Below are 13,860 nucleotides of genomic sequence, written 5' to 3' on the forward strand. Positions count from 1 at the left end.
GAAAATAAAAACTTTTCTAAAAAAATAAAACAAATCAAAAACAATAAAGACAATTTGCAACCAATGGTGAATACAGAATATAGAATGAATACAAAATGTAGCCTAATACACTGATAGTTGTTGCTGTTTTGTTCCATAGCTATTTTTTTAGGAAGACTGCTAAGGCTGGTGCTAGAGTATGGTTTCCCATAATCAAAATGAATTTATTCTGACTATTTTCTTTATCAAAATTTGGAACTTTATTTTGTGCAGTCAGGAATAATTTGTCCCTATGGTGACTGTAAGCTGGACATTTTATTACAAAATGTTGCTCATCCTCAATTATCATGATGGGAGTGAAAAGTCTTTTGATCAGTAAGATAATTTTAGAAAAGTGAAAACTAGAGTGACTGTGAAATGAAGGTTGGTTTTAAATATAAAATATAATGGAATCTGGATGAAATAATGAAAGGAAATTGAACGGGTATGAAAGGGTAGTAAATGTGGCAAGAATGCAAGGTCAGAATCCTGGAGTCAAAATACGTCACAATACACCCATCATCATCCATCGGCTGTCAACAACTATGGATGCGGTAAAAGTCTTGATTTGCAAATTGCGTGAATGGCCGGGGAAAAAATTTATGCCAATTCTGTGCTCCAGTAACAGTATTTGCTGCTTTTTTGTGCAATGGAAATTATACTATAAAAAGATAGAACACAAAATGCAAAACTTAACTGGGAAAGAAATTGTCTCTGGTGTCTTCTTGCTTATGCCATCTGAGATGTTTGGTCCATGCATCTGTGTTCTTTGATTGTTGAGTTTTATTCTTCTCTCTTTTCAGTTTTGTGTGTATATATTACTTTAGACAACAAAGTTCAATGATACAACATTGTGAATTTTGTCACAACTTTTTAAAAAGTACTAAAAAGTTTGGTGTGTCGCAAAGGCTTGTGGTTAGGAGAATGACCTGTCACGCTCTTTGACCCGAGAAACAAAATGGCAGCTTCCATGAGAGTTGCGGTGAGTATAACTTCGTATTTTACATGAATTCTTAAATGGATTTTACGAAATAAATAGTTTGTACGTCCCATTTGTTAAACGTAATCACTCATGTCACAGTGGTCCGTACCCACAGTCGTCTTTGCTTTACTTGTATTATTACGTATATTTATGGCGTGTTCAGCCAGGATATTCAGTCCACAGGTAAACTTTAGACATCGAGAGATCGTGTCGGTATGGAAATCTCTAAATCGTGAGACATTCTTTCGATTAATATGCATTAGTACAGTGCTTGCTCTTTATTTTTGACAATTCTGCTATATTTAGTTATGTAGAAATCAGGCTTTAAAATGGTACAAGTCGTGGGATATAAATATAAAGGAAAGACTTTCCAATGTACCTCCCTTACCCCCCCCCCCAGCCCTCCATATCAGTTGTATGTGCATCCTTAGATAACTATGTGTGTTCTCAAGAGGGGCATATACAATTAATTTGAGGGGCAATAGAGGGTAGGGGTTGGGATAGAGTTCCGATTAGAGTGCGGGTAAATAGGAAAGTCTTTCCAAAATAAAACTTATAGCATAGGATTTGATAGGATATTATATTTTATTTGGAACGTACACAAAAACAATGCTTGAGTAAAGTCCAATATAAGAAACATAAAGTACCGGTAACACAACTAATCTAAAATAATTTTAAAATCTGAAAAACAAAATTAGCTAAAATACTACAAACATATTTGTCTACACTAGAGAAAACGTTAATAAACAATTCTCCATTTGGTAAGGTTTGATAATCAGATGAGTATTTGAACAGTGCGTAGAGAAATTTTTTCCTGTGTTCTGAAAAACTATCACAATGAAAAAAGTAGTGTTTTTCATCACCCACATCATTAGAGTCACACTTGTTACATAATGTGATGTGATGTACATGTAGGAACATGATTTCCTTTTTTTTTCTCAAATGCTGACTATTCACTGACATTAATTTTGTATTTACATTCATTATTCAGTCATCTGCGATTTTCTTTCTTCATCAACTTTTTCCACAAAATCAGTTTTCAAATGGGGATCGAGCCCCTTATAGTATTTGTGTGGAAATTAATATCAAATTATTTGTAGCTTATCATATCAAATACTTAAGTCATACAGCCTGGCTTTTAGTTTGAGATATTTTATGAAATATCGAGCAGTCTTTGGGAAACCAGCCCTAGTGCAAAGGGCTGAGGCTTATAAAATCTACAAAACTGTTAGTATGTTTAGGTTGCATTATTAAAATGGTAAATCCAATAGTGTTATAAACTCGGTGTGTTCTCCAACAATAAATGCCATCATTTCGCCAGATTGTTTAGAAGCAACAACGTTTACAATCTGCACTGATCCCTGTGATGCTGTATGCTGCCTCTACCTCCAAGGGCTACCTGTGAGACCCATGTCGGCCTTGTCAAGGCTTCATTTACATACTTCTCAGTGCCAAAATGTAATAAAAAAAATATGAGAAAAGTAAAACCAAAGCTATCTGTTGATCATCAACGTTAGATGTGGTAAGCGGTAAGATTTACTAGAGATGCCTTTTTACAATTCTTAACTGGAAATAAATTAAAATATGGGAACTAGAGAAATCTTAAATGATGTGGATTATTATTGGGGTGTTTTGTAATTAATTCACTGCAGGTTAGGGGGTCTTCATTGAGACTATTAGAATGCTGCTCTGGTTGTAAAAGAATTACTAAGAATGTTCCGCAACGATCAATGTCTGTTATCAACTACTGGACAGAACAGTGGCTAAATTGGACCACGTTTAATCTTAGAAGAAAAAATGTGTGAGTATTATTGTTTTCTGTTATTTGTTCTTTAAAGACCAATCTCTACAGCATGATATGACTGTTGTGCCTTTAGTCCAGTGGATATAGCCCTGAAATAGGCCGAACCGGGGAGTAAATAGTACATTAACAAGTTTGATATCAAAAGATAGGGAATTTTTTGTAGATTTACCAAAAAAAAAACCCAAGAACTGATAAAATAGGCAATTTTTTTTACATGGTAGAAGTAAGTAGATTTTTTGTAGATTTACCAAAAAAAACCCCAAGAACTGATAACATAGGCAATTTTTTTACATGGGTAGAAGTAAGTAGATTTTTCTTACTTTTATATTTTGTAATTAATATTACTTACAGACTACACATTATTTCATATAGATATTGCTAGTGTTTTCTATACACTTTTTATTTAGACAAACTATCCGCCAGTTATAGAACAGAAATTTGCTGATGTCAGCATTTTTTTTACAATTATTTTAATCCTGTTAAGTAGTCAACCAATCTTTTGTTTTACCAGATACCTATTGATATAACAAAATATCTTTCCTTTATTTCTAAGCACCAGCATCTAGGAAACTAAGCATTGTTTGAACTTTTAATGAACCTTAAGTAGCAAAAGATTATGTCGCAATTGTTTTGCTTGAAACACTTTCAGAATTTCTGAATGCAAACACTGACAACTTTTACCAAGATTTGAAGGCTTTTGTGCGGAAACACCACTGTTTATACTGTGGCTTGGAAGCAACAATGGATGCAAAACACCCAGATAGAGTATTTAACACAACATTTCTCTACACCAAGGACAAGATTTTGGAAAAATGTAGACAAAAACTCAAGATCCACGAAGATGAGTGGGTGCAACAGGTACAAGCCAGACTTCTCAGCATCAGCAATTTTACATGATTTCCACTATCATCCAAAGAATGAAGACCCTGAATCCAAAACAAAAATCGGCTCATTAAAACGGCTGCACATTTTATTAAAAATGATATAAAATCGTCCAGCACAACTGGTCATTTATACCCAAACACTGAAGAAATGCAATCCACCAAGAAAGCCATTGAGTACCTTCCATCCACGATATGTATTAAAGTATGCCCAGATACCCAGTTTGATAGCAGGTGATGATACATTGAATGTGGATCTTCTGTGGAAAATCTCTTGGTTGTTACATCCATCTAGACCATCTTGGAATGGTTTTATGCAAATGGTACATCAAGGTCCTCATCCTGGGGTCTCATCTATAATGTTCATGCCAATCGATATGAAATCAACTGATGAATCATGTATCTTCTCAACTATGTGCTTCATCAGTGAACAAGCCAAGAAGTATGATGTAACATCAGTGCTCACCTTCGACCAGCCTTTGTGGTGGAAATCACTGGAAATCCAACAGAATGAGTCCACAAGTAACAGTGTGAGGAATATTGTTCTCAGACTGGGTGGTCTGCATGTGCAAATGAGTTTTGCATTGGACATTTGACGAGTGGATCTGAACTATTAGAGACAATTTATGTCGAGAATGCTGTTGGACATATGTTGAGTGCCAGGCTATTTCCAGGGCTATTAGGGGTCACATTCTAGTGGAAGCAGCATTATATGCATTGCTTTTGTCAATGATGTATGACCTTCCATTACCAAATAGGTACCAGTGCTAGTGAATTAACAGATATCCCGAACATGGCGATTCCAGTAATGCAAATCAGTCACAAACAGAAGATACAACAAATGAGTTGAAAGAAACAGGGACCATCCTAGAGAGGCTGCTTGCACACGAGACGGAGAAACTACCGACTCAAATACAGGAAAAAATCAACCAATTCAAGGAAACACTCGCTTCCCTTAGGGACGACGTCAAAAGATCGATGTCGGATAAAAAAACTTAATTGCTTTAGTTTGGGGGCGGGGGGTTTTTACCTCAAAAAGTTTCCATCCTACAAAAACGATTTTATTTTTTAATGAAGTCAAAAAAACCTTGGAGTATTTGTAGTTCGTTTTTTTCTATCTAATCATAGAAAAAAATAACAAAATGAAAAAAAACACATCCAAGACGAGAAAATGATTTGGTCCGAGTGTAAATATGTGCGTCAAATGAGGTAAATTTCAGGGCATGGACCTAGAGCATGCGCAGAACCCAGAAAAGTAGTTTGCGCATGCGTATATTCCACTTCATTATTACAACCAACTGCTATGCCATACTGCTGTCCGATTATCAATTTGTATTTAATGGTGAATGTAGTCTGACGCCATGATCAATATTTATCAATTAAGTTTCAGTGGGGGGGGGGAGTAAAAGAATTAAGTTTTTTATCCGACATCAATCTTTTGACGTTGTCCCTTAGAACATCCAAGTTATGGTTACAGTACATAGAGATGATTGAAATACCCTGCAGTTCATTAAAGCTGAAAGAACTGGTAACTGGTCTCTTCATCTAAAAGCTTTTTCAGGCATGCTTCCATACTTTGCTGCATCTGGCTATAATCTTTATGCAAAGTCAGTGTACACATATCTTCAGATTATGTCAAAACTACCAGAAACTAATGCTGATGTATTTCGATCATTCCTGAATGAATACCATGTGGTTAGGCGGACAGACAGGTACTGGGCAGGTATATTGACTGATCTTGCAATTGAACAAGTGTTGATAAGGAGTGTCAAAACATATGGTTTGCGTCTGATGAACTGATGCATGAAGCAAACAAGCCAGCTTTAGCCAAAGCAGTCTGGAAATGTGTTGGTCCCATTATTAGTGACATGTCCATTGAGGTTAAGTATGTTATTGATGGAGGTTCACTTTTACAGAGAATTCCATGGCCATGAGGACTAACATATAAGGGCATCTGCAGTTGTTTTTGATAGCTATCCAGATAGACCATCAACAAAAGACACAACTCATCTTAGGCGTTCAATAGGGAAAATGTCTACAAGTGTTAACTTTGATTCTGACATAACTATGAATATGAAGAAACAACAGTTTCTTGCAAATGCAGCAAATAAGCAGCAGTTCATTAATATCCTGGGAACTGAACTGGAAGTGAAGGGAATAATGTTTGACATGCTGAAGAAGATGTAGATATCCTTAAAGCGATGACAGCTGTAGACTCTTCTGTCAATGCACCAGCGGTAGTTGTGGGTGAGGACACAGACTTGTTAGTGTTGTTGATCTACAGAACTGTATTTAAAACCCGGCACGGCAAAATACAAAAAATACAAAAAAACGAAGTCAAAGTGTGGGACATAAAACATACCAAAGACAAACTAGGACCACTTGTTTGCAAAAACCTATTATTTATACATGCTGTCTTAGGCTGTGACACCACATCCAGGATATATGGCTTCGGAAAGGGTCTGTCCTTGAAAAAATTCCTAACCAAAAAGCAGATTCAATGTCATGCTTCAGTGTTTGACCAAGATGATGCTTCAAATGACGACATTGTGGAGTCAGTAGAAAAGCTTTGATTCCTTTATATGGTGGCAAGTCCGATGAAACATTGGATTCACTCAGAATGGGAAAATTCTTTCAGAAAGTTGCTACAAGCGTTACATGTGTAGGGCCTGAGAATATTCCACCAACATCTGAAGCTGTAGGTAACCATAGTCAACGGGTATACCACCAGGTTCCGATGTAGAAAGAGCAAACTCCAGAAGAATGGAGCTGGAAAGTGAAGAAGGGAAAATTGCTTGCTATCCAAACTGATAAGCCTCCTGCACCTGACAAATTACTAAAAGTTATCAGATGTAAATGTAAAGCACTGTCGAACGACACGTTGCACATGTAGAAAACATGGACTAGAATGCTCCCCCATGTGTGATGAATGTACAGGTGTAAGCTATCGAAAGTCACCCAATCTGGATCTGGATGATAATGATCAACTATAATATTATAAACTTAGAATTATACTGTCTTGATTTGATGATTGGCCAACCAACTTATTTTCATACCAATCCCAAACAGAATGAAGGTATGACAAAACACAAGTCTGATCATGTTGATTTGGCGAATTATGGATCTAAATATGCCCCAAATATTCTTGAAATTTTGTTTTTCAATAATGAAAATGATATATGAACAATAATCGCAGAGTTTTCTATATTGTGTAAAATTCATACTGATAAAATGCCAATGAAACAAGACTCATACCAGTGTATTTCTGAAAATATCACCACTTGGTGGCGCTGTATATGCATATAGAGGGCACTATTTGCTTCACCATGCTCAAAAAAAATGTTTAGCTGACTAAATATGATGTGTGATAAGTGTGATAAATATGTGGACATATTACTGCCTCAATAAAATGGCTTAATATTTCCATTATATGGGCAATATCAATACCTGAAAAAATTAACTTTCCCTTTGTCCGATTTTGGTAGACTTTTGATATGTTGTTTATAGTGTCCATTGTTGCTAAATCTGCAATTTTGTCCGAGTTGACCTAAAAATCAAATTAGATTAACTGGACTACTAGCTTTCAAATGACGTTGGCTTCACAAGGTCGACGAACTTCTGACGTCAGAAATGATGTCATCATGTATATGACGTCATGCATGTTGCAGTGATCTGTTACAGATGCAGATTTATATTTCATTCATTGTTTTTAAAATATTGTTGCTATACTGTAATACATTTCAATGGTAATTAGAGATTATTGCATGGTTGGATATCTGCGGTTGGTAAAATCAGTGCTAAAAAACAAAAAATCTTCAACATGCTCTAAAAAAAATTGCCAACGGTTAAGGTCTTGGGTTTTTTTTTGAGCATTCTCAATGATCTTAGCCAACGTTTGAAACACAATTCGCTAATGTACTATTTTATTCCGGGTCAAACCCTAAATCCACTGGGGGTCAGATTCTGGTATGTGACATGACTAATTTAATTTTTTTTTGTCATGTCATAGATTCTGTAGATTTGGTTTTATTGCATCACTTTTGCTTTGGGTGCTCTGTACTGCTTGTCGCATTGCCTTCTGACTGTACATATACCAATCAAAACAGGAAGAATAGATTATGTATGTGCTATATCATGCTTGGTGCTACAGATTCTTGACTTTTCCACAATTGTGACAGTCGTATCAGGAAGGGTGGTCTGCAGTGGACTTAAATGTTCTGATTTTTTAAATTAATTTTCTATTTTGTATTTTGATGTGACTAAATAAGCCTTGTGGAAAAACGTGTGGAGTACTGGGGAAGCGAGCTAGCAGCAGCTCATTGGTTACTGGCCCACCAGAATTCAGCTGTACAATTCACCAACGGACACTGGTATGCCAAAAACAAGAAAGGACGATATTATCTACCGCGAGATGCAGTCAAAGATGAATACATTATCTCAATTGATGCCAAGCGGTCTGGTATCACTTACGATGGACTTGAAAACCTATGTGAGTATTACAGACAAAACGTATTCGACCTCACGATCTTTAAACATTTCACTGTCGTTTCATATCTGTAATCTCCCCCTCCCATTTATTTAAATGGCTTAAGTTTATGCTATAGTATACTATACTATGCAACATACTAATATTTGTTATATATGTTTAAATCAGTTCATCCTCTTGCAACATGTGCTCTAATTTTGTGAAAACAAAGAATGTATTGTATTATTGTTTATGTTGTATGGGAGCCACATCGAACACAACACACTGCAATGACCGTGGTCATTTCAATATACATTGGCAGTTGTACTTGACGTATTCACTGACATTATCTGAGTGTCTGTTACCATGGAAATTTGTGTCCAACATTAATAATGAAATTGTCATAAAGTATGTAAAACTATGTTGTTATAGTTAACCAAACAGTCAGTTTTTTTTGTTCACAGTTCTTTTAAAGCACTTGAAGTACCTGAGTTTGAAAGGCTGCCCTCACATAGATGACTTTTGCCTTGCACGATTACATCATTTCAAAGACTCGCTTACCCATCTAAACATAAGTGAATGTCCACAGATTACGGAAAGAGGACTGGCTTCACTGCATTCTCTGAAGTAAGTCTTTATCTTTTATTCCCACATGTTAGATCAGTAATGTCTTCAAGTCGATGCACATATTTTGGATATTGAGAGGTGTTCAACAAATATTCTCTAGGTAGGAGCATGTACACTGTAAATACTGGTTTTATCATGTCTGCTACAACCACATGTTATTTTCCATATTGTGAATGTACAGATTGTTAAATCTTTCTTGTATCCATCCATTCATTCATGAATTGAGGCTATTTGAGTGTCAATTTTGTTATAAATGCTGTTTTGGCGTATACTTTGATATCTGTACAAATTATATGGCACGATAATAGTATGGACCATCATACAAATGCATATTAATATATGCAGGATGATGGTTGTACTGGCTGTAGGCAAACGTTGATGAAATGAACAACATATGATACTCGATATCGAGTACATGCATGCAGTCAGTTGGTCGCAACAACCACTGCCCTTTACATAGGTCTTTTGCAGAAAATTTATGGCATTGTTGTCCATGAGTTCACAGAAAACATTAAAATTCATATTTTCTCCCAATCTCAGACAGTGACCGACCTTTGTTATTCTAACTTGCTACAAGCATAAATTTCGTTACCAATCTGTCAATATTAGGTAGGTATTTTTGGAATCTGTCAATGTCAATAACTTTGAAGGGAGATCAAACAAAGTTGTAATCGTTTATGTGTTTTAATTTGTTATTAAAATGCAGGAAACTAGAAAGACTCAATATGAAGAATTTACCACAAGTCGACAGTCCAGAGCTAATTTCTGTTATGCTGGAAGATGTGCTGCCGAACTTAAAACTTCAAGTTGTCTCACAACATGTGGCAAGGCATCATGATATGATGGATGCAGCTGCGTCTTGGCGAAAAAGGACTGAGGATTCTTTGAAACAGAACACTTCCAGAGATGAGAAAAATGCAAAGAACTGAGAATGATGGGTAGTGAGTTGAAACTGTACGACTGGAGTGCTGTCGACCAATTAGCATGCATGCTCTATTTTAGATCAATTCAGTCTTCAAATTTGTTCATACTTAATACAGCTAATAAGTGTACACTCAACACTTGGACTTCTAGATTACAGTTCAAATTTATTAAGACCCTCAAAAACTTATGATACTTCTTAGATTGAGTACTGTCCAGTCAGTACCAGTGACTCTTTTGAACCAAGTGGAAGCAGAGGTTGTGACATTGCTCTGATGTTGCCATTATCATGTTCGCTTTCCCAGTCAGCCTGGTATTTGCACCCTGACTCCCACATACATACATATTTGTATTGATAATGTGATCATTGATTGTCAAAATTTATTGATAAAAATTCGAAATATTCAACAACTGAGGCAAGATCAAACTTGCTTATTACTCTAGCTTTACAATGGAGTTTGTAGACACCTGACTCATCATTGCCTACTTGCAGAATTCAAGTCAGACAGCTCTACTACATACCCACCAAACTTATTGAATACTTTATCATTGAACAGTGACTGGGAATGCGTTGATTGAGAAAAACACTGTATTCTCTGTAATGATGTATTTATACTGCTTTACCCGGTACTCTACTTTCCTCATGTCCATTAGTGCTGAAGCTTGGCATCCTATCAACATCTGTATATTAAGCTGTGATGATACGGCACCTCATCTACATGCAATGTGATTACTGATATGACGAGCTTATGCGACTCCATTAACGGTAAATCACGCTGATCTCACTGAGCTGAGAGATATTGTATATTTATTAAATGTAATATTTGATATGACATCCTTCTTTATTCAATCAACAGTTGATATTTCTGAGAGAAGATAGTAAGATTTTACGTAAATTTACGTAATTCTCAGGAGCACAAACGTCTAGGCATCACCTGGCAATCACAAATCTATCAAAAAATTGTACTTTGGTCTAGTTTTTGAGACTCTTCTGAACATGACTACTCAACATATTTAAATATATGCAACATGTATAAATTTGGTTGCTCAGGATTGTCTCATAGTTGAGTTTGTGCTGTTTTTTTCACCGGCTCTTTGACCGGTGTTCAACAGCAACTTAAGCAGATTCCATGGAAATACATGGTACAGTGGTGTGCGACTTAGCAACGTAGAACGTTCTGTGACGTAGCTCCGCCCCCGGGAATACTGTAAAACATGTTGAAAAAGCGACATACTATTTTAGCGAATTGTGGTAAAATGACATAATGGCGAAATGTTGGTTTAGTGAATCCCTCTTGTCTTTATGGATTTCCTGTTTTCACAATACTTGAACTTGTCTGTTGCCTGCCAAAACAAATGCACAGTTATCACTTCCATAAAAACAAAGAAAAACTGTCAAGTGTAATATGGAAGCACTCCAGATTATTACGTTTTCTGTGTTGTTTACAAAGTGTGTGTGTGGAGAAATAGACGTGGTTTGGCCGCCATTTTCAATATATAATGAATTCATTAGCGACATCTTAAATTAGCAAATTAGTTCTTTCGCTAAAAAGACATGCTCGCGAAAAAGACATGTTTTACAGTAGTCTTGACAGTTGTCTTGACAGTTTCAGTGTTGTGATGATTGAAATTTACAAATTGAGAAAAAAACAAAAGCAATACATAAGTAAATTTTTATTGTTATCTCAAGAAAATGATTATCAAAATTCTGTTCAAAAACTATTCCACCTTCAATCCTCGCCACATTTTACTTTGTTATATCAAGTTTATATGTTGCTATGAATGAGACAGAATTCTATCATTACAATTAATACGATTTTAACAAACTGAACTGTTGAATAATAAATATTAAAATATAATTCTCTGGATTTGTGGTTTGCAATTGTTGTCATGATGATGGCATCTAGATTCCTGCAACCTTCCTTGTGGAACTCCATTTGTTTGCTGTTGATATAGCCCGGATGTTGCCAAACTCAACTTTTGTCATTATTTGTCCATTCAGTCAGAAAGGAACAAAAAATGTTGTACTAACACTTTGGCAGGAAAAATTGCATTGGTAAAAAACACCCACTTGATTTGTTATAATTGGGTGAAGGTCAAAGTTGTTTATCTTCTATCAAATAGAATATCTGAGAAATATTTCAAGCCCCCTCCAAACATCGTAAGTCTTCTGTATATTCTGTATATACCCACCCCACATTGCAAGGGTTTTTCATGTAAAATGAAATGGCGGTGGTGATGCTTGGATTAATTCGACGTGTGTGCAGGTGGTACGAGTTATTTATAGCTCACCTCCACATTCATGAAGAGAAGGGCGAACAGGTACGGAACTGCATGAGGGGACAATTCCAACTCCCAGCGCTCCTAGCGACAAAGTACTTTGTTAACAGCGTCGTCCGTCGATAGCAAAAAAGGTTTTGATAAATTTGGATATTCTAAATGACGAAGGACTACATCACCATGTGCAGTCGTGTTTTTTTTTGACGACGCTGCTTTCATAGCTCAGTTATATTACGTCACTGAATCAATTCGTCATTGCACGGCAATAAACCCATACAACAAACGTGACTGCACAAATCAGCTGAATAGAGACGATCCACATTCAGTTCTCAGTTTATGCATAGACCTTAGTTTTCTAAGGTCTATGGTTTATGTCGATATTATATCCGACTTTATGGTTCTTTTCGATATTATGTTTATTTCTAGTCATCCAATTTGTAAAATTTGATTCATTTTGTGCAGTTGTCTGTATCAATATCGTTTAGGCCTCGAATGATTTTAAAATAATAACGATATCACATGTAACGAGTCGTTAACAGTAAATTTGCCAATTTCATAACAAATTTCTTCGTGCTTTGAAATGCGAAAAGGTAGTTTAGTTGTGTATTATCAAAGACTATCTTCTCTATAGTCCTTGGTATTATAAACGAGTATTTGTATGAGCGCATTTTTTATGGAAATATTCCTAAAGAATTATACAAATTTATTATTTTTCCTAGTACAGAAAATGAATTCATTGTCAGATGTCAATAATTTCAGGAAATTTTCTGCTTATTTTTAAGGTTTGCATTGCAAAGTTTTAGTGTGTGCTATATATTCACATCCTGAATCTTTTACTAGTACTTTATGTCGTTTTAACAGAGTAGTGTCGACACTGGACAAGGATGTATGCTCAGTCTTGAACTAATAGTGTACTTGTAAAAGTGAGAAAGGTGATATTTTTTGACATTTTTGATATTTTTTCTTCACAACGCAAGATCAATCAAACTGAACTTGAGCTGTTTTGCTGGCAATTGTGCATTAGACAAAACAATGATTCAATTTATTTAGTTTTTTTTTCTGGTTTTGAAATTATCTTGTGTCAATGTTGGGTATTGGCTCCTGTGAAAACAATGAAGCAATTTTAGGAGAATGTGGAGGACGTCGAATACAGATGTGACAAAATTTGTTTAATGTGGGCCACGAATTGTGCATATGAGCTACTCACTGTACCCTGAAATATGTTACAATTCGATAAGGAGACTACACAAGCAGATAGAAGAACCTGCAGTGGACCACACAAATTGAAGATATGTTATTGAAGTACAGTTTCAGCCATACATGAACAAGAAATATTAAACTGTTCACGCTTTTTCATTGAAAGATTGTTCCCACCAAAAATGACACGAGTCCACAAATTCTTAAAAATTGAGTTTTTACTCAACATTCAAGTCCCTGTAAAGAGCCAAAAAAAGTTTCTTTATTCATTTGTAAGCAAAAAGTGGCATTAGCGAAATTTCGCAACCTGAACCATTTATGTAGCTAACAAAGTTTGGCGTATAAAACGTTTAGGCATTAATAGAAAAATATGTAGAAATTTAGTATTAGAGGATGAATTCCATTTCGTAGTGCGATGTCCAACATATCACAAATGCCAATAAGACGTGAATCCCTAAAAATAATAACAAAATAGCGCGTTCCGAAGTCTAATTTAAATATATTAGTTAATCTATCTGCATCAGATTTCTTCTTTCTGGAAGGGCCCTTACTTATGACTAAACAACTCATAAATTACTAGTATGCGTATTTGTGGTAAAAACTTGCACGATGGAAAACTGACAGCCATTTGTATTGGTAATCAGTAGAGGGGCGTGATACAGTACATCGAATAGAAGAAGAAATA

General features: G+C 35.6%; 1 protein-coding gene across 1 annotated transcript; it reads left to right on the forward strand.

The window, feature by feature from the left end:
* Positions 1 to 910: 910 nt before the first annotated feature.
* On the forward strand, positions 911 to 9,836 carry LOC144354094 (distal membrane-arm assembly complex protein 2-like). Its single transcript, XM_078010221.2, has 5 exons — positions 911 to 1,000; positions 2,653 to 2,801; positions 7,954 to 8,174; positions 8,615 to 8,777; positions 9,484 to 9,836. The coding sequence occupies exons 1-5, from the start codon at positions 977 to 979 to the stop codon at positions 9,704 to 9,706; spliced, it is 780 nt and encodes a 259-aa protein (XP_077866347.2). The 5' UTR covers positions 911 to 976; the 3' UTR covers positions 9,707 to 9,836.
* The last annotated feature ends 4,024 nt before the right edge of the window (positions 9,837 to 13,860 follow it).

This window comes from Saccoglossus kowalevskii, chromosome 2, assembly GCF_978046115.1.
Source record: "Saccoglossus kowalevskii chromosome 2, keSacKowa6.1, whole genome shotgun sequence".
NCBI classification, from domain to species: Eukaryota; Metazoa; Hemichordata; class Enteropneusta; family Harrimaniidae; genus Saccoglossus; species Saccoglossus kowalevskii.

Coding starts and splice junctions, on each gene's coding strand:
- LOC144354094 (XM_078010221.2), top strand. CDS start 977: ATGGCAGCTTCCATGAGAGTTGCG. Junction 1,001..2,652: donor CAGCTTCCATGAGAGTTGCG/GTGAGTATAACT, acceptor AATTCACTGCAG/GTTAGGGGGTCTTCATTGAG. Junction 8,175..8,614: donor CGATGGACTTGAAAACCTAT/GTGAGTATTACA, acceptor TTTTGTTCACAG/TTCTTTTAAAGCACTTGAAG.